The sequence below is a fragment of the Terrapene carolina genome, unplaced genomic scaffold (assembly GCF_002925995.2).
Source record: "Terrapene carolina triunguis isolate 2854851 unplaced genomic scaffold, T_m_triunguis-2.0 Scaffold88, whole genome shotgun sequence".
NCBI classification, from domain to species: Eukaryota; Metazoa; Chordata; order Testudines; family Emydidae; genus Terrapene; species Terrapene triunguis.
Window position 1 is genome coordinate 22,872,594 of NW_020664439.1, and position 26,905 is coordinate 22,899,498.

The 26,905-nt window shown below is 42.6% G+C and overlaps 2 protein-coding genes across 3 annotated transcripts in view; one reads left to right on the plus strand and one right to left on the minus strand.

The window, feature by feature from the left end:
• Positions 1-3,022, plus strand: part of HPS3 (HPS3 biogenesis of lysosomal organelles complex 2 subunit 1) — a 38,199-nt gene extending 35,177 nt beyond the window's left edge. For both annotated transcript variants that reach the window (XM_024208554.2, XM_024208562.2), the window contains one exon: positions 1,900-3,022. In XM_024208554.2, the coding sequence (XP_024064322.1) occupies positions 1,900-2,027 (128 nt within the window). In that variant the 3' untranslated portion in view covers positions 2,028-3,022. The remainder of the gene's footprint in view (positions 1-1,899) is intronic.
• A 2,888-nt stretch (positions 3,023-5,910) lies between these two features.
• The window catches only part of CP (ceruloplasmin), a 36,484-nt gene continuing 15,489 nt past the window's right edge, over positions 5,911-26,905 (minus strand). Inside the window, exons 8-19 of the mRNA XM_024208569.1 lie at positions 26,601-26,741; positions 26,254-26,465; positions 25,444-25,594; positions 22,956-23,168; positions 20,931-21,138; positions 17,871-18,010; positions 14,084-14,212; positions 12,167-12,273; positions 11,165-11,381; positions 10,314-10,453; positions 9,471-9,633; positions 5,911-6,234 (exon numbers count right to left, since the gene is read on the minus strand). Of these exons, the coding sequence (XP_024064337.1) occupies positions 6,200-6,234; positions 9,471-9,633; positions 10,314-10,453; positions 11,165-11,381; positions 12,167-12,273; positions 14,084-14,212; positions 17,871-18,010; positions 20,931-21,138; positions 22,956-23,168; positions 25,444-25,594; positions 26,254-26,465; positions 26,601-26,741 (1,856 nt within the window). The 3' untranslated portion in view covers positions 5,911-6,199. The remainder of the gene's footprint in view (positions 6,235-9,470; positions 9,634-10,313; positions 10,454-11,164; positions 11,382-12,166; positions 12,274-14,083; positions 14,213-17,870; positions 18,011-20,930; positions 21,139-22,955; positions 23,169-25,443; positions 25,595-26,253; positions 26,466-26,600; positions 26,742-26,905) is intronic.

The window sequence follows — 26,905 nt, forward strand, 5'->3', positions numbered from 1 at the left end:
TCAACCCAAGGTTTAGGAATCTGAAGTGCCGTCCAAAATCTGAGGGTGACGGGGTGTGGAGCATGCTTTCAGAAGTCTTAAAAGAGCAACATTCCAATGCAGAAACTACAGAACCCAAACCACCAAAAAAGAAAATCAACCTTCTGCTGGTGGCATCTGACTCAGATAATGAAAATGAACATGCATTAGTCCGTACTGCTTTGGATTGTTATCGAGCAGAACCCATCATCAGCATGGACACATGTCCCCTGGAATGGTGGTTGAAGAATGAAGGGTCATATGAATCTTAAGCGCATCTAGCACGTAAATACCTTGTGACACCAGCTACAACAATGCCATGAGAACACCTGTTCTCACTTTCAGGTGACGTAAACAAGAAGCAGGCAGCATTATCTCCTGCAAATGTAAACAAACTTGTTTGTCTGAGCAATTGGCTGAATAAGAAGTAGGACTGAGTAGATTCGTAGAATCTAAAGTTTTACATTGTTTTTTTTAATGCAGTTATTTTTTTATACATAATTCTACATTGGTAAGTTCAACTTTCATGATAAAGAGATTGCACTACAGTACTTGTATTAGGTGAATTGAAAAATACTGTTTTGGTTTTTTTACAGTGCAAATATTTGTAATAAAAAATAAGTAGAAAGTGAAAATCTAGAAAACACCCAAAAATATTTAAATAAATGGTATTCTGTTATTGTTTAACAGTGCGATTAATTGCGATTAATTTTGTTAATCACGTGATTAATCATGATTAATTTTTTAAATCATTTGACAGCCCTACTAATTATGCATGACAGGAATCAAAGATTATTCCAGATATAAATACGGGTAAAGACATCACAGAACTATCTGTTGAAAGTAATGTGCAATTACCCATTTCTGTAGCCAAGCCAGGTGAAAGGAATGCCTGGGGAAATAACTGCCTGGCTTGTATTGAGAACTGTGTGCAGTGATTCTAATGACAATAAGGACTCTCTTCATAGCTGGACTCTTGGCTGAGGGAAGCCATGTTGTGTTGCTTGTGGTCACTGGGATTATACAGAAGGAAGCAGTCAAGTATTTGTTCTGGGGGATTTGGATCCTTAGCCAAAGGAAGTGACTCTCTGACTTTTTGATTTTCCTCTTCCTGAGACTGGAACTTTTTTCCCCTCTTCCTCTGGAAACTTGGCTGAAGGGGCAGTGACCAACCATGGCAGCTGCCATGGTCCCCTTACTCATTGTTATGGAGGAAATAAATAATAGACTAGTGGTTTGACTCTTTTATAGCCAATTCAGAATGCTGAATAAAATTAGTCATGTTTTTCCATGACAAGACCTTTACAACACCTGCACAATGTGTGAATAGAGGAGTGTCACTATTGGGTTGCCATAAGAGCATGGCAGTACTCACTGTCAGAAGCATAAAAGCGGTAAACTTCTGTTGTCAGATGCTCATTGTCCGACCATTATCATCTCATTGTAATTGATATTAGTTGGCTCAGGAGAGCCTATAATTAAATAGCTTTGTCTCATACGTTGCTCTCAAGTACCAACTGCTGTGTTACACCATCAGCATAGCTCTATTTTAATGCTTCCTTTCAATTTTATACAGCACTGAAGGTGCTGGATGAGACCTACCTAGGATTTGGTATTGTATGTGGAGGTGATTAGTTCAGATAGACGTTATAGTGGTGTGTCTCAATACTTCATCCATAAACAACCCTGAATTGCTACCTTCACTTCTCAAACTGTTCCCCAGTTGCCAAATTTATCTGCTGCTATTTGGGTCTTTCTCTTAAATCTACTGTAATCACAATATTTAGACAACTAAATCAGCAAAATAAGTTAAAGATCACATCTATAATATGTTGCACTTAATATAGAGGATTTTAAACATAGTATTCTTTCCCTGTGCAGAAACTTTATCAGTTGTTGCCATGGAACTGGAGCTAAGGGATTTCCTTAATGTTCTACCAGAGGATGGGACTGCAGCATTTTTCCTGCCACATCTACTTCAGTGCAGCAAAAGGAAATTGGTGACTTAAACACAATGCAAAGTGTGGACTTGAAAGCACTGGAATAAATAGGCAAAACTAAATGGTGGAATTGTACATGAAGTATTGTGGGAGTCCATTTACTTGCAAACTACTGGGTATATTGTAAAAACTGGCACCTCTGGGTTGTGGCCTTATTATATGGTATAATGCGATGACAGTCACCACTTGAGGTAGAGTATCAATTTTGTAGATGAAAGAAAAGTGTTTCCAGTGATAAAATGTCACTGATACTGGCAAATCGAAACAATCCCTGTTTATCCTATGGAACTGAATATTGTGGTGTTCAGCCAAATAGTTGATGAAGTTCAGACATTTCCTGAATGAGAATGTAAATTCTTAATTGAGAAAAATATAGCCAGAAGGAATATTGTACTACTTAAAGTTGCACAAAATTCTATCCCACTGTAGTGTTCATGTAAAAGTGAAGCAGGGAATGGAAGCTGTCACTCTTGGATCCTGTGTCTTCAGCTAGTTAGGCCCCAATCCACAAAAATAGGTAAGCTCATGGGTTTCTTTAAGCATGTGCACAGTCTCATTGACTTGTTCTTCCAACTGGAATTTCTAGAGACTTATGTGCTTATAGATATGCATATGCTTGAGTAGTTAAATTGAGTTCAGGTTGGAAGAACAAGTTAAGGGGACTGCTTGCATGCTTAGAGTTATGCACATGTACAAGACTTTGCTGGATCAAGTCTTATTCATCAAGTGTGTAGAAAGTGGTTCCCAAGAGAAATAACTATCTTTGTGTAAGTAGATGACAGATGTTTCGGTAAGGCGTCACAGATGTTTTCTGCTGTTAGTTTCCTCTTCTCTCATCACTATATTCAGTCTCTAATGGACAACAAGCATCTTCACCTCTAGTTCACTTCTTTCCAGCTACATTATTTTCTAGATGGACCACCAAACTAGCTGTCTGATGTCTTTGTTTTTACCGTGTATTTTGAAAAGGGGTCTCTCAACTATAAGGTCATTCTCCTCCCCCCCCTCCCCCCGTTCTAAGTGGAAATGCCTTGGTCTTTCCACTGCAACAACTACTATCAGGATGATTGTATGAACAGTGATAATTAAAGTTGAGTATTTCATTTTAATTGTATTAAACTGTTTTTCCAATATTCTTCAATAGTAAGAGAAGAGTTCTTTTATACAATGTTACTAACAACTCTATTCTAAACAGCTGTGAGCTAATTGCAGTCAGACTATCACAATAAGGATCAACCATCTGAGAATCTAATTAGCTGACTAATTGGATTTCATATTGTAGTAGAGAGAGCCTAGAGCGCTGGGCTTGGGGCAAGATTTGAGGCCTAACCCAGAGGCTGTGAACCAAGGTCAGGCCATGTATTAAAGCAGATACTTACAAGTCCACTGTCAAGTACATGAACTTGGCAAAGTTGTTGCTAGTGTACTAGCAACTCGATATTTACATAAATATATTCCAGCTAGTACAGATACATCCCAATCTAGTACAAGATAAGATGGTTTGACAAAATAATGAGTAAGGATGTTTTATGCAAGATATCCTGAACAAGGGGAGGTAACAAATAGATGTAATGAAATAAATAAGGTGGTATGTAAACTATGTTCCAATTGTTTCTCAGCCTATAAATGTCAGGATACTTTGTCTAAATCCTTTGTCCAGCTGAAGGGGCAGCTGAAAGTCCTGCTGCTGATTGAGCTGAGTCCATTGTAATAGGCATACACGTGTTAGTGTACCTGTAACCATGGAGCCTGGGCACTAGTACCGTTCTTCATTGACAATAAACTTGGCCGAGTGCCTTCGTCACCAAACTGTGCCTGTGGTCTTTTTTTATGAGTGACCTCAAGGTCTGCTGAATTAACATGTTGCACTGTCTCCAAGGCCAGAAGTACTGAGCAGCCTTAACAGCGTTACCGAGGCAACGACATTCCAGCCTGCAGCACTTAACAACACTGGGTAGTACTATCGAGGTCTGCTGAACCACTTATCTGTGCAGAGCTGGACAGCACACTGAAAGAACACACACATGGAAGCCAACTGACAACACATGTAACCAGTCTCACAAAAGCACTGACATTGCTTAGGGCTGGTCTACACTGAAAACTTACATTGACATAGCTACGTCTCTCAGGGGTGTGAAAGATACGGCTGTCAGGAGTGTGAATTTTCCACACCCCTGAGAGATGTAGCTATGGCGACCTAATCCCTGGTGTAGACAATGGTAGGCCAATGGAAGAATTCTTCTGTTAATCCACCTCCCCAAGATGTGGTAGCTAGGTCAACTACAGCAACGGGAGAACCTCTCCTGTTACTGGAGTGAGTGAGTCTCTACATTGAAGTGCTACAGTGGTGTAGCTGCAGCTGCGCCACTGTAGTGTTTTAAGTGCTGGTATACCCTTAGACTCCCAAATGGTCATTAGAAAGTATCCTCCAGATTCCAAATACTTAACTTAAGGCTTATCTACATGAAACACTTCACTGCAGACACTCACTGCAGCAATGAGAGGGGCTCTCCAGTTGGTGTAGGTAATCCACCTTCCCGAGAGGTGGTATCTAAGTCAACAGAAGAATTCTTCCATCAACCTAGCACTGTCTACACAGAGGGTTAGGTCAATTTAACTACATCAGTCAGGTGTGTGGGTTTTTTCCAGTCACATAGCTGGGTCGTTGTAACTGTTGAATGGAACCCAATCCAATAGGTGCCCTCTGAGTATGCCTGACAGATCGGGTCCTGCCTGTGATTTCAATAGCTGAATGCCTTTCTTCCCTGGGTGTGTGGATAGCTCTGAGGCTTAAGTAGGAGATAGGCACATGGATGCCTAGAGGGAGAAAGATAGGCACCCATGCCTGCTCATGCCCAGAGGCAGAAAGATAGCCACCCAGGGACCTTTTACCTTGAAAAACTTAGGTGCTGAGTGAGCACCTTCAGTGGTGGATGGACATTATGTGGATCATAGTGGAGCCAAAACTGGGAGTTAAGTGCCTAAGTACTTTTGTGGATCCCACCTCACCTGCTTCTTTATTAGTTCATTTCCAGTGATGCCTAAGACACCCGTGACTCTTGAACTCTGGTGAAAGCAGCTGGGACAGACCTCTGTGAAACAGATTTTATGTTTTAATTTGTAGTCACACACTGCGATGGGGTTCACCCCACACCAGGCCCTGAAGGGGTTAAGGTGGCTAGGTTGGCCAATTAACTGCCTAGCCTGCACCTGGAGGAGGAGCCAGGAGACATGAGGACTAATGAAAGGATGAAGCTTACCTGGACAGGAACAGACAGGGCTTGTATAAAGCAAGGTAGCTGAAAGCAAAATGGGACTGCAAGGAGGAGGGCTGTAGTCTCTGAGGCTAGGGAGAGAGGGGAGTTTGGCCCAGAGGGAAGGGAATACCTGGAGGAGAGTGAGGAAAGAGCTCGAGGGGCATTTTAGGAAGCAGTCTAGGGAAACAGCAGCAAGGTGTGGGACAGAGCAGACCTTAGCTGTTGGTTGGGTGTCTGGGGTGGAACCCAAAGAAAAGGATGGGCCTGGGCCTGGGTTCCCTTACCAGCCACTAGGAAGTTGCACAGGCTGGGCAGTGAAAGATTGCCTGGGACAGCCAGTACAGAGAGACTTTGGTACACACCCATGTCTCCTCCCCCAGGGGAAAACTACAGTGTCCTGGCCAAAGGGCCAAGCCACAAAGAGGGAGCCATCAAATCCTGAGACAGAGTGAGCACCCAAAGGAAGAGGCATCAGACTGGCAGAACTAATCCCCAGCAGGAGGTGCCCCAGTGGTGAGTAGAGCACTCCATGACACAGATATGCTGGGAGTTGTGATAAGTACTTATTTACATATGCCAGTTATTCGGAGTAAATGACAAATGCCACTCTTATCAGAAGTAACAGAAGCAGCAAATGGCTGTACCAGGAACCTCCTTTAATGTTCAGTGGTCAATTATACAAGAGGGTTTTTTATTTATGCAAAGAGTAATTTATAGGCTATGTATTCACATAGCTGTTCCAAACTATGGTCCATGTGTTACCAGGGTTCTTCTTGGTGGGCCAAATGAAGCCTTTTATGAACCAAGTTGAGAAAAGGAAGTGGTCCAGATGTCCTTTCTTAAGAAGTGCTTGATCAATTAAAGACTTTGGAGAATCCTCGTGATGAGTCAATTCCTTCATTCTGTTGTGATTTTATGTGTGAACTAATCAAACATCCTTTGGAAGAAAGACTGTTGCTCTGCAAAGGGGAAAAGTGTTTCTGTAACACCTCTTATCAATGCAAAAAGCCTAACACAAAATGATTGATCTCAGTGCACCCATTTTTGGAAGAAGTTAGGATCCAAATCCAAAACCCCACCTTAAAGTGCTGGGAGTTCAAATTGACTCAAGTCATAACATACAACCCAAACTCTGTATCATTATGAGGAATCCATTTTACTACATAGGTGTGTAGGGTAAAACAGATTTTACATATCTCACAGTATATTGTGTAAATCAACTTTTACTTGCTGTACAGGTTTGGTATAAGCTATACTTGTACTCTGTTTTCTAAATAAGATTTATTTACAAAAGTTAGATGCATTTTCTGGTATTCAAGCTAAATCATGTACACATTTAAATATCTCTGAGTGGTAACCATGTTAGTCTATCTAAGCAAAAACAATGAGGAGTCCTTGTGGCACCTTAGAGACTAACAAATGTATTTGGGCATAAGCTTTTGTGGGCTAAAACCCACTTCATCAGATGCATGGAGTGAAAAATACAGCCAGCAGTATATATATTTTATAGCACATGAAAAGCTGGGAGTTGCCTTACCAAGTGGGGGGTCAGTGCTAACACTGCCAATTCAATTAAGGTGGAAGTGGCCTATTCTCAACAGTTGACAAGAACGGGTGAATATCAGAGGGAAAATTACTTTTGTAGTGCTAACGAGGCCAATGCGATTAAGGTGGCAATGGGCGACATCCAACCGTTGACAAGATGGTGTGAGTATCAACAGAGGGAAAATTACTTTTTTTAGTGACCCATCCACTCCCAGTCTTTATTCAGGCCAAATTTGATGGTGTCCAGTTTGCAAATTAATTCCAGTTCTGCAGTTTCTCGTTGGAGTCTGAAGAAAAAAATTCTTCAACAAAAGAACTTCAAAAACAGACTCCAGCGAGAAACTGCAGAACTCTAAGGTCCACAAGACCTCCTCGGTGTTTTTATTTAAATATCTATTACTTTTAAGTATAAATCAAGGGTTAAAGATGTTTTACTACCTACTTTCTGGTATTTTTAATTGCGGTGTTTACTATAAACTCAACATCTTTTATCCCTTTCTAGCACAGGAAAGTTTTTAGGAGTGCTTTTTTAAAAATGGTGCTCATTTTATTTCAAAATAAGATTTAATTATTCCTCAAATATCTACTCATGGTGTTTGTTTTAAATAAGAAAACTTGTTTTTAATGAGGGCCCATTCTGCAAACCCTTTGTCTTTTGTGAGCAATCGCATGTGAGACAGATTTTTGTCTGAAGGATCAAATCTCAACTCTCATATATCTGGGGAGGGGAGGGTGGATAGGAAACTTCACTACTACCTTCCTTTTATTATGTTGATGGCCAGCCTTCTCCTTAACTAAAATACCCTCCCAAACATAAGAGATTTTTCTTGTTTCTTTGATCTGTTCTTCTGCCCATTGTCATATCCTGTACCTACAGATTCCCCCCCCCAAAACTAGAGAAAATGAATGTCTGGGAGGGAAGGATGGGGGTGGGAAGGGGAATCAGGCTTTTTGTAAAACAATTGTTTTAAAAGTTCTATATTCTTTACCTTCCAGGCCCAGGCTAACCTTTTCTATATGATTAACACTCCCTTATGAAACCTTACTACTTTTAAAAAATAATTTTTTAATAGGGGCTTTTCAATTTTACATAACAGCTATGGGGAAATATTTATGTAAAATGCCTGTAATACTATAGAAATGGCATTACTTAGCTATTGCAGCATTCTTTCTCCTAAATAAGACTGAACACTGAAGGGATAATGTTTTTATTCTCACTTTCACTGGTGTGAATCTGGTATAATTTGACTGCCTATGGTCCTAATTCTCTAAACACTTCTCCATGTGAGCAGTTCCATTGACTTCAATGTAATTATGCATGCATGTAGGTAAAGATCACGTACCTTGGTAATTGCAAGAATGGGGCCTTTGCCCAGATTCACGAGTGTAACTGAAATGATGATCTAAAGTGTATTTTTACACTTTTTAGATCATAATGCATGCCCTGTTGTTTGTTTTGTATTACTGTAGTAACCTCTCCTCATCTCCCTTTGATGTCCATAAGAGTTAGCAGGAAGATTTTGATAAACCTTAATTGTAAAAACTTCATTTAAGAGTTTGGATTTTTGTTAGAGATCATTAGAAACCAGGGTAACATTTTCAAAAGGGCCTAAATCTCACTGAAAGTCAATAGGCTTTAGGTGCCCAAGTCACCTAAAACTAATCAGCAGTGCTCATGAAAATACCTTTAAAATGGCACATTTTATAAGACAATTCATGAATTCTATGTGCGCCACCCAAATATTTGACTTTCCTGTTTATAGTAACTTTTTTCTTTTCTTTTGGCTTAGAACTATAGTAATGTATCTCACACTTGGGAATAAATAAGCTACAGATTGATTGAAGGTTTCTGGTACAGGGCCAGAAATAGAAATATAAGTTTGTGGTCAATGGAATTGTACGTGTTCAGCTGCTTGTGATATCAAGCCTTTTATCAGCATTAGGTGCCCCTGCTTACACATGGAATGAGATTCTCACCCCTACTCTGGGCCTTTTAATGCCTGAGAAGACTGTCAGAAAGGCAAAAAGAGGATTTAAAATCCTGTGATGCATCAGGGAATTCCTCCCTGGATGCAGGAAGTGAGAACGACAGCTGCAGGCTGTGTTCCAAGGCTGCCCGTGTAAGTCTTAATGTAGGGGTTGTGCTGGGGCAGGGCCGTGGCATGAAGCACTATGGAGATTCTGGGCAGTGTTACCCATATGGCAACCCAAGGGGGCTGCTGTAACTTACTGTTGGTATGATAGTGCCTAGGAGTCCATATTGAACTAGGCACTGTACAAACACAAAATAAAAATGACAATCATTGTCCCAAAAAGCTTACTTAGATAACTGCCGCCTTCTCTCCTAGGCTGTCTACATTACACTGGGGGCTGCCCTGGCCCAGGTTTCTAGAGCACTCCAGAATCAGGAGTGCAGGGGTTGCTTAAAGCTACCTTCTCTCTGGTTGTGAATTCTGTGCTACACCTACAAGAGCACAGAGTTTCACCCAGGGCTGAATTTGGTCCTTTGTAATACATTTAGGCCTTCTCATCTCTCTTCTTCCCCATGGGCCTGATAATCTGCTGCTCAGCACCTCTCGGGACATGCCCTATATTCAGTAATGCATCCTTAAACATGTCCCTCTGATTGATCTAGGTTAGACATTCTTACCTTCGTTGGGGAGCACTGTGTAGGTAGCTTCCATGCCACCATGGATATGGTCAGTCACATGACAGTGCAGTAACCAGGTGCCAGGGTACTTTGGAAACATTTCCACAGTTTGAAATGTGCCAGGGAAAAGGTCAAAGACATCGGCCCGGTAAACTCCAGTTTGCTTCAAGGGGAAAAGTAACAATAGCAATTACACCTATGTAATGGATAAATACACAGTGCTGCATCTATAGATGGCTGTACAATGGGCTACATTCTCCTGAGGTTTACACAGGTGCTCACTCTCTCTCAGAAGTTATTCAGTGGTCTTAACAGGACTTCTAATGGGAATAAGATGACAAAGTTTTGGCCCAAGATGTTAGAGAGACAAGGTGGGTGAGGTGATATCTTTTCTTGGATCAACTTCTGTTGGTGAGAGAGACAAGCTTTTGAGCTTACACAGAGCTCTTTCTCCAATATGTCAACTCCAGAGCAGCCTCACTTCACAGATCCATTAATTCATACATTCATAGACCTTCCTTTCAAAATTTCTAACCAAAAAAATGTAACTGGACAACTGTGTGAGGGGGTGGGGGAAGCACAATTTTCATATCGTGAGTGTGGCAACTTGGAGATAAATTATGGAAGTAGCATAAGACGTGTACCTATACTAAAATCCCATTATCAAACATTATCTAGCTTTCCCTCATATAAAGGTATTTTGGTCTGAGCAAATATTTTTTATATATAAATACTGTAACTTGTACTTGCAGGACTGTGGTTTAAGATTGTAACATCTCATTCCCTCATAATCCTCATGAAAAGAGAGAACACAGTAAGAAATGAACATAAAATGAATTTTACCTTATAATCAAAGCTATGGCCATGGAAATGTGCTGTATGCATGTCTACTTCATTCCCCATTCCCATCAGGTACCAGTTTACTTTATCTCCAACATGCATTGTAAGACCATGTAAGTTTCCAAACAGTTTTCCATTAATGGCTGGGGAGAGGGGGATACAAAACACATTTTGTTTTATTGTTATCTAGGTTTTAATGGCAGAGGAATTTGAGAGTTTAATGCTAGTGGTAGGCAACCAGAACTACTTTGAATGTCCCTTTAAAAAAATAAAGGCACTGACTGAATGTACTGTCCCTATCAAATAAGGAAACCTATGAGGATAGGATCTGATGATATGATACATCCCACATTTGCTCAGTGGGAAAAGAGGCTAGGAGAGAGCTCTACCCTAGCATGGAGCTGATACTGTGAGGTCTTGTGAATCTTCAACTCCTGTGGGACACAGAATCGAAGCTATCAGGAGATGCTCAGTACCTTTCAGGATTAGGCCTTATATTATCATTTGGCCCAACATGTATGCTTGTTTGATTAAATTTAACAATTTAGGTTGATTTTAGGGATTAGGATTTCAACCTGGATAACCTTTTTATGGGTAAAAAATTAGAATATGATAAAACCATATTTTATATTTCAGCATTTTTATTTAAATGGAACTTAAGCATATGTTTAAGTGCTGTCCTGATGAATAAGGGTTCTTGCCTGTCTGAGTAAGGCTTGGGGCCGATAACTGGACATCCATTAAAGCATGGAAAGTCACATATGCACCCAGAACCAAAAGATCACAAGACTTCTATGGCTGTCAAATTTGTTTCTGATTTCAAAGATACAGTGAAATGAAATTGGGAAATGTACCATGCATTTTATTGCTTTCGATAAATTCCTCGTCTTCTTTGTTTACTTTGTCTGGATTGGCAGAATAAGTTTTGATATTTTCATCCAAGTACCAAGACTCGTTTTCATCAAAAACCATAAAAAGAAGAGCAAATTCAACTCTCTTTTGCAACAGAAATTTGGGCAAATACTGCTTGGGACAGACGACAAGCGTCCCTATTAATCCACTGTAGGTATCCTGAAAACACAAAAACAAAATTCTCATGGGTGCCTTATCTAAGTAGAATGAGCTTTAATAGCTGACTGAAATACTCATTAGTAACAACATCACTACTGAGACTGAGAATGCATTATTGTTGGCATTTGGTAATTGACAATTGAACAAGGAAATGTCACAGATAAAGAGGAGGGTTATTCATTTAATCCTGGGGCAGCACAAGGTGCAATACAGCATAAATAGCAACTGTTTCTTCTCTCCGTATATTGTAGTTGTTGCTCGAGTTAATGTTACAAAACAGCTTTAATTTTAATCCTGGTTTAACTTGCTTGTCTCTCTTTCCAAAATTCATTAGAGATATTTTTTTGTACTTTGTCTCCATTCAAGGGTGACTTCAACTAAATACATATGCAATAACCTCTGCTTTCAGATTTTTTTTTTTTTTTTGGCACTATTGTGCTCAATTTGCATGTAGCATTGTGGCAGTTTTCCATGCAAATGACCAATTACATATTTGCTCCATTAATTCTCATCAGAATTAATGGAATCAGCTCTTTCGCTTTCAAGGATTTTTAGGATGGTTGCTTTAAATATTAGTTTAGACTAACCAGTACATAATAGCAGGAATGCAGTGAAATTACAAACCAGTAACTCAGTATGGAATTATTATGCCCTTTAAAGTAACAAGTCTGTCTAAATAGCAGTAGTAGCAGGGGCTTTGGTTTGATCAGAGAAAATGGAAGAGTTCAAACTCCTTTCCTTTTCACTGTAAAGGAATTTTTGTTTAACTGTCATTAGAAATGTACCTTAACTTTATCCACAATTGAGTAATAAGCCCAAGGAATACAGGAGGGATCTCCTTTCCCAGAACCAGATCGGTCAGGGATTTTCCAGACGTATGTTCTTGTTTCACCTGAATTAAGTAGATATTAGTGTATTTTAAAGGTGTATTCACTTTGTTCACCCTGTCCACAATTTTATTTATTCAAAGAAGCTGATGGCAAGTGATTCAAAGGATGTTGTCAAGGATTTTAGGTCTAAAAAATTGATCAAGTTGATGGGGTTCTCCTTTCCCTCACCCTCCACTTGACAATCAAATCATGCTTCACAGGACATTTTAACAAACAACCTAGTGCAAGATACAATTCATTGCCCTTCAGGAAAAGTTATCATCTAAGAAGTTGTCCTGAAGCAGATGGTATTTTAATTTACAGTTTATTTTTGCTGTGAACTTCCTCTTCTTGAGTGCAGCTGTGGCTGACTCATTTATTGTTATTTCCCTTCTGCGGATACCTGAACTCTTGCTCAAATCCCTTTATGTGATGGCACTATTCAATTCTGCCACTTCTTAGCAAAGTAACTCTGTATTCTATGAAGAAGACAGAGAACCCAGAATAACTTTTGAAATAACATAGAAATTGCATAGGCCAAATCATGCTGTTCTTACATGGCCAAATCTCCTATTTTCTTCAATGGGAGACTTGCCTGTTTAAGGACTGTGAAATGTGACTGCAGGATCTGGCACTGTACTTCTAAGGCCAAGTCTAGATTAAAAAGTTAAGTTGACCCAGCTACGTGGCTCAGGTTGTGAAAAATCCAAACTCCTTAGTGACATAGTTAAGCTGTCCTAACCCCCGGATAGCACTAGCTTGACGGAAAAAGTCTTCTGTTGACCTAGCTACTGCTTCATGGGAGGTGGATTAACTATGGCAGGGGTCGGCAACCTTTCAGAAGTGGTGTGCCGAGTCTTCATTTATTCACTCTAATTTAAGGTTTCACGTATGTGTGTGTGTGTGTGTGTGTGTATGTATGTGTGTATATATATATATATATATATATATATATATACATACACACACACACACATATATATATATATATATATAACTAAACCAGGTGTAGGCAACCTATGGCACGCGTGCCGAAGGCGGCACACAAACTGTTTTTCAGTGGCACTCACACTGCCCAGGTCCTGGCCACCGGTCCAGGGGGCTCTGCATTTTAATTTAATTTTAAATGAAGCTTCTTAAACATTTTAAAAACCTTATTTATGTTACATAAAACAATAGTCTAGTAATATATTATAGCCTTACAGGAAGAGACCTTCTAAAAATGTTAAAATGTATTACTGGCATGCGAAACCTTAAATTAGAGTGAATAAATGAAGACTCGGCACACCACTTCTGAAAGGTTGCCGACCCCTGAACTAAACTATTGTTGTATGTAAAGTAAATAAGGTTTTTAAAATGTTTAAGAAGCTTCATTTAAAATTAAATTAAAATGCAGAGCCCCCAGGACCGGTGGCCAGGACCCGAGCAGTGTGAGTGCCACTGAAAATCAGCTCGCATGCTGCCTTTGGCACACATGCCATAGGTTGCCTACCCCTGGTACTATGGCAACAGGAGAATCCCTTCCATCACTCTAGTGAGTGTCAGCACTGAAGTGCTATAGCAGCACAACTGCAGTTGTCCCACTGTTGCATTGTAAGTGTAGCATAGCGTAAGATGCAGTGCAATAATTGTAAATGAGGAGCATTACATGCTAATTAACCAATAGTTCTATGAAAATATTATAACTGATTGTATTTTCATGAAAGTAATACCAGCTTAGTAAAATTGCAGTGGCTGAGCAGAAGATGGGTTCCCCCCCCCCCCATCCTAAGCCTTATTAACCAGCTTGAAGTTTGCTGTGAGCACAATGATATAGTAAGTGATACAGTTTACCTGGCTGAGTTACAGCAACAGTGGAACTGTCCGTTTTCACTCCGTGGGCATGTATAGAATACGGTCTCGTGGCCAAATTCTTAAAAACAATTGTAACTTTGTCACCAACGTTTGCGAGAAGCAATGGACCTGTTGGGTTGAAAAGAAAGTCAAATCTTTCCCAGCTCGAAAGATGGTCACACCAGTAAAAAGGCTGCTTCTTGTGTAGGGATATTAAAGAAGGTACTAACAGTGATTCCCCCAAGTGACAGTGACCTCCCAGTAATTTGTCCCCCACACTTTAAAATCCAACAGTTTCACCAAGTACAAAAATCTCTTGGGTCTTCTGTTAAAACTTGTAAGCTACTGTCTGTAGAAACCATTGATTGTATCTGTCCTGTGAAAGATACTTTATCTCTATGTAAAACTTACAAACAAGTTAATTGACTTTGTTCTTGAAGTAATTGATACAATGTAAACAAACACTATAAGCCATTAAGTGACTTTCACAGGCTCCTAGGAACAGACCCCCACCCTCTGTGATTAAAGGGCCGGGAGTCTCAAATGAATTAGCACACACCCCGAAAGTGGTGGAGACAGTAAATTAAAATATGGTTAAGATATGGAATGTATGTTGATGAATGCTTGATGTACATGAATGGTTAGGGAGGTGTCAGCCAAGAAAGGGAGTATCCATCGGCCAAAGAATGTGTAAAGTGGACCACCAGAACCCCTGGAGGGTAAACTGGGATCCACCCCATCACCTGGAAGGATGAGAAACTCAAACTTTGGACAGTGTGGAGCCACCAGGAATGTGCCCAGGAATGTGCCATCTGCTGATTGAGTCAGCAACAGCAGGATGAAACAGGTCCCATAGACTAACATAGGAATTAATTCCTATAAGAATGGACTCTCAAGACTGAGGATTTTGAGTCTCTGGTTCTGCTGCCAGCCTCCAGGAGCATCAGGTGCACCTGACACGGACTCGGCTCCATCCTCATGACCAAGATACCTGGCCAGTAACTTGGCATGAGCAACTTCTAGGCTGGTAACTATAACACCTACACAGAACTTGAATGAATGATTGTGTGTATAAGGAATAAGTAGTCAAACAACGTTGTTTACTTTTATCTTTTGCTTTACCATTATATTTACAATAAATGTGGCATGTTTGCCTTATCCCTCTTAATAAGATCCTGCTGGTTTTTATTCTCTTGGTATAACACTTGTGTTGTGTGAACATGCAGCAGAAGTAGGCATGAGGTCTCTACTCTAATACCTAGCCCAGGAAAACTGAGTCAAAACCTGGTGAATTATTCATTATGGAAAGAGTAGATTCAATAAGCACAAATCGTGTGTATAATAATTGTAAATTAGACTCAGATTAAGGCCAGAAGGAACCATCCTGATTATCTAGTTTGACCTCCTGCATATCACAGGCCGCAGAACCTGTCCCATCCACTCCTGCAATAGGCCCATAACCTCTGGCTGAATCACTGAAGTCCTCAAACCTTGATTTTAAAGCCTTCAAGTTACAGATAATCCACCATTTACATTAGTTATAACCAGTAAGTGACCAGCACCCCATGCTGCAGGGGAAGACAAAAAAACACAGGGTCTCCGCCAGTCTAACCTGGGGGGAAATTCCTTCCTGACCCCAAGTATGGTGATCATTTAGGCCCTGAGCATGTGGGCAAGACCCACCATTCGGACCCCCAAAAGAATTCTCTGTAGTAACTTGGAGCCCTCCCCATTTAGTGTCCCATCTCCAGCCACTGGAGATATTTGCTAATAAACACAAATGGTATATGCCATTGTAGGGAACCTTATACTATCTCCTCCATAAAACTTATCAAGCTCAGTCTTGAAACAAGTAAGACTTTTTGCACCCACTGACCCCCTTAGAAGGCTGTTCCAGAACTTCACTTCTCTAATGGTTAGAAACCTGCATCTCATTTCAAACCTAAACTTGTTGATGGCCAGTTTATATCCACTTGTTCTTGTGCCAACACTGGCCCTTAATTTAAATAACTCCTCTCCCTCCCTGGTGTTTCTCTCAGATGTCTTTATAGAGAGAAATCACATAACCCCTTGGCTTGCTTAGCTTAAGTTTCCTCTAGTAAGGCATGTTCTCCATTACTCTGATCATCCTAGTAGCACTTCTCTGCACCTTTTCTAGTTTGAGTTTATCTTTCTTAAACATAAGAGACTAGAATAGCACGCAGTATTCCAGGTGAGGTCTCACCAATGCCTTGTACAGTGGTAACAACACTTACCTATCTCTACTGGAAACACCTCGCCTAAGGCAGCCTAGGATTGAATTAGCCTTCCACGGGCACATCACATTGGCAGCTCATAGTCATCCTGTGATGGACCAGTATACCCACATCCCATTGCTCCTCCTCTGTTGCTTCTGACTAAGTCCCCAATTTATAGCAAAAACTCTTGTTGTTCATCCCTAAGTGCATGACCTTGCACTATTTAAATCTTATCCCACTTCTATTACTCCAGTTTTCAAGGTCATCCAAATCTTCTTATATGATATTCCAGTCCTTCTCCATATTGGCAATACCTCCCAACTTTGTGTCATCTACAAATTTTATTAGCACATGCTGTCTTTTTGTGCCAAGATCATTAATGAAAATGTTAAAAAGATTGGCCCTCAGACCTATCCTTCTGTAAGTCCATTAGTAACCTCCCTCCTGACAGTTCACCTTGCAGTATGACCTACTGTTAGTGTTACCAGGGGTCCGGTTTTCAACACCTGGTACTGACTGGGCCATTAAAAGTCCAGTTGGCAGTGCTGGCAGGCTTCCTACCTGGCTGCGTGCGGCTCCCCGCAAGCGGTGACATGTCCTTCGGCTCCCAGGTGGAGGGATGGCCACCCGGGCTCAGTACAGTGCCCGGCCCTGAGCACCAGCTCCCATTGGCCGGAAACCACAGCCAATGGGAGCTGTGGGGGCGGTATCTGCAGGTGGAGGTAGCGCACTGAGCCGCCTGGCTGCGCCTCTGCCTAGGAGCCGAGGGACACTTTGCCACTTGCGGGGAGCTGCCCGATGTGAGCGCCGCCTGAAGCCCACATCCCTCACCTCCTCCTGTGCCCCAACCCCCCTCCTCAGCTCAGAACCCCCTTTCACACTCCAAACTGTTCTGCCCCAGCCCAGAACCCCCTCCTGGACCCCAAATCCCTCATCCCTGACCCCACCCCAGAGCCCGCACCCCTAGCTCCTGCCCTAGCCTGGATCCACCTCCTGCACCCTGAACCCCTCATTTCTGGCTCCATACATACCCCCTCCCACACCACAACTGCACCCAAAAGCACCGATTAAAATGTAATGTGATAGTTGAATGTGTACGACAGCAGCTTAAAAATAACTGATAATTTCAACTAATGGACATAGCTGATGTATTACTCTGACCAATATTTTCAAACTTGTGTCTGAAGTGACTCACCTAAGTAGGTAGCCTAATTTTCAAAGGTGCTGAGCATCTGCAGCTCTCATTGAAATCCGTATGGATTTAGCTGTCCAATCTTAGGCCAAGTTTGAAAATAGTGCTGTATATACCCTAAACATAATGCATGCGTTCATAAATTGGGATTTCCTCTTCTACTGCAAACACAGGTCCAATCTCACTTACATCTATGTAAATCAGGACTAATTACGTTCAAGTCCTATGGAGGTATCCTGGTGTGAGTAGAAGCAGGCCCAGTATTGTTCTGCTTACTCTCTAGTTTGTCTTGTAGTCTAGAAATCAAGGTATTCTGATAGATGAAGTCTGCATTTCTGTAAATTTATTATGACCATACCTAAAATTTCCAGATGCTGCTGCTCCTCTGCCCTTTCCTTGGGAGTGCTGAACGTCCTGTCGGTGTATTCCCTATAAACAACTTTCTTGTACTTCGAGCCAATGAACTTATCTTCTTTATTTAAAAATGAATTTCCAGGGCTAGAGGAAAGGAGACAAACTCAGGAATTCAATAAAAGCCTCTTTCTGTGTTCCTACAGCATCCTTCACAATGGTGTGTCAGAGTCCTGTACAGTTAACCATAATAAATTTGCAAACACTGCTATATGCTACAGTAAATGTACCTCTGAATTGGCTATTTCTACTGTACAAATATTTTTGGTTGTGATGTGCCTCTGGCCCATAAAGAAAACAGCCACTGGGAAGAAGCTAGAACCTCAGCAGAGATCAGGAGGCCTACGACCACAAAGGTTCAAATTCAGCAGGTGAGCACTGACCTGAATGACTTGTGTATTTAAACATTGGGTCCCTGCCCATGTACCTGGCTGAACTGAGACCCTGGTCATTTTGTGTGGGGCTAGGCTGATATAGAAGCTGTTTTCCCCAGAAGTGGCTTTGGCACCTAAACCGCCTCACTCTAGGAGGGGGGGTTCCCAGCTTTGGATCGCAAGCAGACATGGGTGCTGCCACATCCCTGGTTTGAAGTGGTTTCTATCATATACAGGGTTTACAGTTTGGTTAAAAGCAACAGAGGGTCCCCACCCCCCATCCCCACTCCGCCTCAGCGAGAGAATTTTGCTGGTATTAAACTTAGTGTGTGTCTCAGCTCCCTGACAATGTCTGTTAGCCACCCAAACAAACTCCTCGGGGCTCTGCGAGCCCTTGGTTTGCCTTGGAGATTAATACTTGATGTACTCTGGGCCCCGGACACCTCAGAAGTGTCTCTCCCCCTGTTGTGTCCAGTCCCCTCCATAGACACTCTCAGTAACTGTCAGGTTTGTTAGTATACACACACCAGCTTGTTCGATTCAACTGAGTATCAGCTCCATTATAACACCTCCGCACTGTAATCGGTTTATACTGAAAGCAAGTATAAGTTATTAACAAAGGTTAAGATTTTAAGAGTGAGACAGGGTAATATGTTACAAATAAAACAAGTATAACACACTTCACTAGATTAAAAATCATAACTCCTAACAAGCTAACCTTGTCTAAAGCAAAGTCCATTGTCTAGAACCCCCTGTGGTTCTAATCTCCAGTGCCTTGCATACACCATGAACGGGTGGATGGGAGACTTCGCTTACAATGCTTAATTTACAATTGACTGAGAGATACACGTCTTACATCCTGTCTGGGAAAAAGCCTATTTGTCAGCTCTCCCTGGTTAGACTTTAAAATAGAATTACAGTATTTATACATAACTTTTTAAATATCAGTGCATGCTTTACACAATAATATCCATGACCAGTAGGATACCAGCTTTCATTTGATACCTTACAAGATGCTACTTATGGATGAATGCCATGAAAGCAATGTGTTGGGTGTAGTGAGTTTGTCAGGCCAATTAGGAGTTGCTGACAGAGTAATGCAATTGGCACCAATGGGCCTCTGTGTCATGGCACTGACCCTGTGGCTTGGGCCAGGCTTAGGACCCCCCTTGGTGGCATCTCCTATTGGCTAGCTTAGATGGCTCCCCACCTAGCACACTGGCTTTTGTGGATCCCATACTTGGGTATCTCTCTCTTCCCATTCATTGTACAGGGAACCTGGGCACCTATAACTCAGTCTTTGTGGATTACAATAATTTTCAAGGTGCTCAAAAATTTGGTGTTGCAATTCTCAATGTCCCAATACCTAAATTCCTTTGTGGACCCAGACTCAAGTGTCCCCAAAGATAGGAAGAAACCTGCAGAGCTCTGCAGGGACTGAGAATTGCTGGAGAACAGGGTAGTTAATTGAGAAAACAATGAAATGGGGGGCAGGGGAACAGCTGAATGAAAATATGAGCAAACTAACAGGTGTAAATATAAACAGTTACTTGGTATATTTCATTAGCCTTGCCTGGAACTGGAAGCTGAACAATTTTTAGTAGGCAGTGAATACCACGGCTGGGACTCAGTCACAAAACACCCTAGCTCTCACTGACATGAGCTCATAACTGGGGCAAACCAAACAACCAGCTGACTGAGACAATAATAGCAGTAGTAGTAGTAATACATCAAGGCTAAGGCCTCATAGTGATGCAGATCTGGTTATGGGGTAACAGTTCTCCTCCTTAAAATAAAGGAGTTTATACATATGTGGGAAGTAAAGAAGAGAAGGGTAATTCTCCTTGGTAAATGTTTGCCATCTAAACCCTGCATGAGGTTCTCCAAGCAAGTAGGTAAGATGTTACATACAAATGTTTGTGGCACTATGTACCTCAACGCCCCCATATTCACTACTGTCGTGTAATTATGATATGTTTTGTACAAAGTATGTCATGTGAGGTATCATAGGAACGGTCATGATCTGCTGAAACCCATTGTTCTGTCAAAATATGTAGATCATTAGTGGGTATGAAATTCAGATTTTGCTGTAGGGTTGTTGAAATATGCTGTAAGTTTGGGAGTCTCCATTGCTAGTTCTTTAGTGACAACAAAGGCGGTGAGCCACACCCCAGCAGTTGTTATACAACCATTAATCAGCAGGGGAGTTGTAAACAAGGATTTTTACAATTCTGTAAGAGAATCACCACACAACTGGGATTGCTCAACCCTGTGACTCAAGGCCCACCAGGAGATGCCTGGGCTAGTTTCCTCCCCCCCCCCCCCCCCCCACACACAACCAAAAAAAAGTTAGGCCGTGTCTACACTGGCACTTTACAGGACTGTAACTTTCTTGCTCAGGGGTGTGAAAAAACACCCCCCTGAGCGCAGCAAGTTTCAGCGCTGTAATGCACCAGTGTAGACAGTGCCCCAGTGCTGGGAGCCGTGCTCCCAGCGCTGGTCGCTACACCCCTCGTGGAGGTGGTTTTTTTGTTTTTTGTTTTTGTTTTTAAGAGCACTTTAGCGTTGCTAATGTAGACGTGCCCTTAGTCTCAAATATGTTGGTGATGGGGTTTTTGGATATTCATTGTTACCTTTCCTCATGGAATTCATGCCTCTCATGTTCCCATGTCCTGTTGGGAGAATAGTCCCATTCAACTTCCACTGCTGCAATATAATAAGTCTTTTCATGCAAATACAGCGATGGAGACAGATTCCACCAACTGCATTTTTTCACATTGTATTTCTGTTTCATGCCCCCGGTGTAGTGATCTGTTGTCAAGCACTCCACTTCAAAAACCCCTAGAGAGAGACACACACATAACAAGCAAGGAGATTAAAAGAAAACCTGCACAGATAGGAACCCTCAACCTATGTGTCCTCTATGTCTGTGCTGTATCACCTGTGTGTTGATTTAGACTATGAACTATTGAAGCACAGACTATAAGCTCTAGCAACATGCAAGGTGCTTGTCCAAAGGTTCTACTCACAGTAGTAAACATGTGTAAATACTGGCAGAACTGAGGCCTTAGATTGTGCTAGCCCCCACCCCTCTCAGAGAAATAGGCACTGAAGGAAGGTGCCAATCTCTCTGTTTAGCAATTCCCAGGAGAGGAGTCAGGCAATTTGGGCACCTAAGTAGCTTCTCACCACCCACCCGCCCACCAGCTACAAGTTATTGGTTAGAGCTGGTTGCCTAGGATGTGGAAGACCCAGGTTTAGTTTTTACCCCCTCTCTGCCAGAGGTGGGGGAAAGGATTTGAGCAGGGGTCTCCGACCTCTCAGGAAAGTGCATTCACTAATCACTGAGCTATGGGATATTCTGATGTGGGGCTCTCCCAGTTTGTCCTGGTGAAGTTCTTTCCCTATGGCTAAATAATGAAAGAGTGATTTGGAGCAGGGGTACTGGAGTCAGGGCCTCCCACTTCCGAGGTGGATTTCCTAACCACAAAGTCATTTTTTCTCTCTCTCTTTCTGAGACCCAATGAGTGTTCCGTTGTGAATAAATACTTAATAGCCAGAGGCTGCCGACCAGATCTGGCCCTGTGTGCAACATAGGCAGCTAAATGCCTGTCTTCCCCTGGTTTGTGGATTGCTATGGGGCTTAGGTGGGAGATTCCTGGAATGAGGCACCAGTGTTCCTGCCCAGAGACAGAAACATAGGCACTGAGGGAACTTCTATCCTGAAAGTTAGTCACTGAGTGAGTGTAAGAGCCTACAGCATTCATTGTGATCCAAAAAACCCTGCTGGAGACAAAATTGGGATTTAGGTACCTAAATCCAAGATTTAAATGCCTGAATCTGGGCTATAGGTGCCTGAATCCGGGCTTTAGGTGCTTAAATACCTTTGGATTCGGGCCAACATCTAAAACTGTTCTCAGCTTTACACCTTCTTTCAGTCGTCATGTTCTGTAGTAAGCAATGCTCCATAAAGTGGCAGTCCTCACACTTTCATTCTGGGGAGCACTTTGGAACAGAATCACCTTCTCTTTGCCTAGCAACTCATTGCTTGGCTCAAATTGACTAGATTGTGGCCTGACCTACACAGCCAGCCAGGCAAGGATACAAGGAGATTCCACTTCCTACTCTTCTGTGCCACTGCATAACCTCCCAGCACCTTGGGTTTGGGGTCAGAAGGACCTGCACACCCACTACCTCCCTCCAAGCAAGAAGGCAAGGAGTGGGTAGAGTTTTGATTCCAGCCGTGTGCTGGCCAGCACAGCCTAGCTGGTGCAGGGAGAAGTGGGGGAAGCAATCTACTACTAGTAATGGGCAATAGGGAACAGAGAAAGACTTGTATCTGCCTGAGGTATGATTCCTTCCCTGTACTGCTTCTGGGAAGCAAAACTACCCACACCTTTCACAGGGCATAATGTACAAGCACAATCTAGTACTAAAATGTGGCATTTTGCAAAGCACTGGTAGGGCTCCACTGGCTACTGGTGGTCCCTGGTACATTGTCAGAGAACTACTGCCATAAAATGATCAACAATGAATTTCCTGGTCTAAGCTGCTAATATTACATTTGCTATGGTAGATGCCTATATCAGAGGCAATGCCACAAAGACCCGAGTACCCACACTAAAGGGGAAGCATAGTAAGGATGGTCATTTATTCACCTTCAGAGTCAGGCGTCATAATAGCTGTAAGAGTGGTGTGTGGAAACAGATTTGTTGTGTCCCTTCTTGTTCCTTTAGTTAGGAAAGTGTTTTCTGAGAAGTAGATCCCATGGATATCAACCTCCGATCCCAAGCCAATCAAATGCCAAGAAACAGTGTTTCCTTTACACATGTCAAGGCCAGGCTGGTTTCCATACATATATCCATTAATAGCTACAGGAAAGTTGTGAAAGCCAAAAGTATTCTGATTAGTGCATGTAACACATTCTCTGTTGCATCCATATTTGGTAACACACGTCGGATAATGTGGTTTCCTAGTCTGGCAAAATGTACATTGTCCTCTTCTATCATTGTCAGAACATAGCAACTTCTAAACTCTCCATTTTTTTATAAATAAAATATTCAGTAACTTTGAATTACATACTTTATTTTCTTGGAAAGTATGAGTCTGATGAAAAACCATTGGGAAAATGGGACCTTTCAATTCAACAGATCAGCTTCCTCTGTGTATTCAGGAACACATTTGCAGACTTTACTGACTAAAATACAGTTTCACTGCTTTTTACTCCAGCTATCACTTCAGGGCTAAGAGAGAATGAGATGGATTCTATTCCTTCTTGGGTATTAAACGTAATTGAGTGTCAGTTAGCTACACCTGTGCAAACCTAGCAAAGGCAATAGAGCTGCACAAGTGTCACTGAGGGCCTAATTTCAAGGCAATGGGGGTTGCACAGGTGTCAATGAGACCAAAACTTGGCTTGCTGAATTAGATGATGAGGCACAAAAAATAAACGAATGCTTGATGCCCAAGTCCCAGCTAGAGCGTGCAGGGCAAGTAATTTGGGGAGGGGGAGAGGAACACATCTTGAAATCTGAATGTATTTGATCTAGACAATAAGAATGAAACTCCATCATGCCATTGTTAAAAAGACTCAGTTTGTGTAGTAGCCTTCACTTTAAGGTGAATTTTTAATGCTGTTGGAAGGTGCCAGAATCAGCCCTTCAAACTAAGATCCTTCATTCATCCACATAGCTCTCCGCCTCTGCTGTATGTTTTCTCACACTTCCCAATCCATGTCCTTCAGCCCACCCTTGGAGGGACACCCCTTAGGGCAGTTCACACTTCATGCCCATTCAGTCTTCTCGCTCTCTCTGCTGAGACTGCCATGAGGGGTGCATATCAGTGCTAGTAGTGGTGTAGATGCTTGTCTAGAGATCATGGACTTGTTCCCTGAGACACTGAACAACTGTCAGCTGGGGCTGAATTGTGAAGCGGTGGCCTATAGATAAGTAAAGTATCCTCAAACAGCTTATTACTGTACATTAGGGGAGTTGTAGATTATAACTGAGTACAAACACATCCTCAAACTGTTACTTAAGTGACCTTTATCCACCAAACAATGGATCCACGATAAAGATGTTAATCCTCAATGAATGCTTAATATTCAGTTTGCATTAATTATTATACAATAATATTCTTCCTATATCTACACCAGTTAGTTAAACTGTACCAAGCACAATCTTGTCCCTTGCTGCAATCTGCTAGGGCAGAGATGGGCAAACTATGGCCCGCAGGCCACATCCAGCCCACGGGACCGTCCTGCCCGGCCCTTGAGCTCCTGGCCCCTATCCCGCTGTCTCCCCTCCCTCGCAGCTACGCCGCCAGTGCCCTGGGCAGCAGGGTTGCGTGCTCCTGTCTAGCAGCTCGGCAGCATGTCTGGCTCCGGCCGGGCAGCGCAGCTGTCAGACATGCTGCAGCATGGTAAGGGAGCTGGGGCTGGGAGGCTGGATAAGGGGCAGGCAGTCCTGGGGGGCAGTCAGGGGACAGGTAGCAGGGGGCGGTTGGATGAGGCAGAGGTTCTGGGGGGCGGTCAGGGGATGGGGAATGTGGGAGGGGTGGGGGTTGGATAAGCATCTCGGAGTCTGGGGGGGTGGGGGTGTGGATAGGGGTCAGGGGACTGGGAGCAGGGGGGTTGCATAGGGGTGTGGTCCAAGGGAGCGGTTAGGGGCGGGGGGTCCTGGGAGGGGCCAGTTAGGGGACAAGGAGAGAGGGGGAGGTTGGATGGGTCAGGGGTTGTGAGGGGGGCAGTCAGGGGGCGGGAAATGGGAGGGGGCAGATAGGGGGCAGGGGCCAGGCTGTTTGGGGAGGCACAGCCTTCCCTACCCGGCCCTCCATACAGTTTTGCAACCCCAATGTGGCCCTTGGGCCAAAAAGTTTGCCCACCCCTGTGCTAGGGAGACATTTTTAATTGTATTTATACACTGTTGTACTGCAAAAGAGCTTTTTACAAGTAATTCCTTAAAAATAATTGAGCTACATTTTCAAAATAGTCTCAATGCAGCCTCTAACTTTCTACATAGAAACACGTAGCAGTGTAATTCTGCACACACTAGAATTTGCTTGAACTGAGATAAAGATGTGTGTGATACTGACAACATGCTATATAAAGTATTTGCCTATTTAGTTATAATAAAGTTAAGTCCTTACAGTGCATCTTGTTGGACTCCTGGAAATCCTCATCTTCCTTGTCAATGTCATTAGGATTTATTAGAAACATCAAAATGTTCTCATCCAAATACCAGCTCAGATTCTCATCAAACACTGTAGCAAGTAGGAAAAACTCCTTGTCTACATTTTTCTGTGGATAAGAACCAGCACAAACAGAAAAATACAAATGAGTAAACTAAAGGACATCAAAGGGCTTCTATTGGTTAATTACTTTGTGAATATATTTACCATAAGGGAGGCATACATAAATATGGATGGATAGATAGGAACTCATCTTTCATCTGAGGAACTCAAAACTCTCTAGCCACCTGACCTGGTCTGTAGCTACCCACACTCTTCTGCCAAACTGTCTCATTACTGACCTGCAGAGACCACCCCTAGAGATGAGGGGGAACCTCAGTATCTATATCATTCAAGTCCCTGGCCTTCCTGCTGAGATTTGCCAGCCAGGATGCCACTTGGTGCCGGTGGTTGTGGCTTTGTGATGTGTACATCAGCCCATCAGGAACTGGACTAGAATCCTCATTTCATACTGTCCAACAAACACCCATTAAATAGTGACAATCTATAGTCTCTGCTTACCATGATCTAGAAATAGCCCATTCCCAGTTCTCTACTGAATAATCCCACCACCCCAAACAAACAAGACACACATCTTCCCACCCACCCCCAAAAAGCCCCCCAAAGAAAAGCATGTTTAGCCTGGCAGGCTTTTAAAGTCACAGTTCAGGAAGGGAAAGCAGATTGGGTTAGAGTGATGTAAACACTTTCACTTTCTCCTTGAGTTACCTGTTTCCCAGAGGGAAGCAGAGTTCCTTTCCTGCATACTAAGAGAGGGCCCACAAGGCCAGAGTTGGTGTCTTTGACTGAATCTGCAGCTGAATAGTAAAGCCAGGTTAAGCAATCTGGATCTTCCTGGGTGGGACCCACATCTTCTGATACCTTCCACTCATACGTATATGTAGCACCAGGACTCACGTGTGAAGCAGGAGCTTCAGTGCCTGTTATAAAATCAGCATTAAAAATCAAGCTCAATAGCTAACCTCCTGGTCATAAACACAATTACTTTGATCACAAATGCATCAAAATATACAATTGCTTGTTCTCTGCAGGAATCTCCTGGTTTCCATATTCACCTCCAGAGATGGTATGGTACAGTGCACCCTCATTGCCCTTGCTGTAGCTCACACCGTGAGGCTGAATGCTGAATGGGTGGCTGCCATTGTTCTTGAAGGTCACCCTGATGATGTCGCCCACTTCTGCCTTGATGACAGGTCCTTGTAAAGAGCACAGATTTCAATGGTCAGACTGTTTTGATTCAGGTGGGACATAAAGCTGAAGGACTGACACAGGACTCGTGGAAGACAGCAGCAGGGCCGGCTCCAGGCACCAAGCACCCAAGCTGGTGCTTGGGGCGGCACCTGGAGGGGGGCGGCGGCGC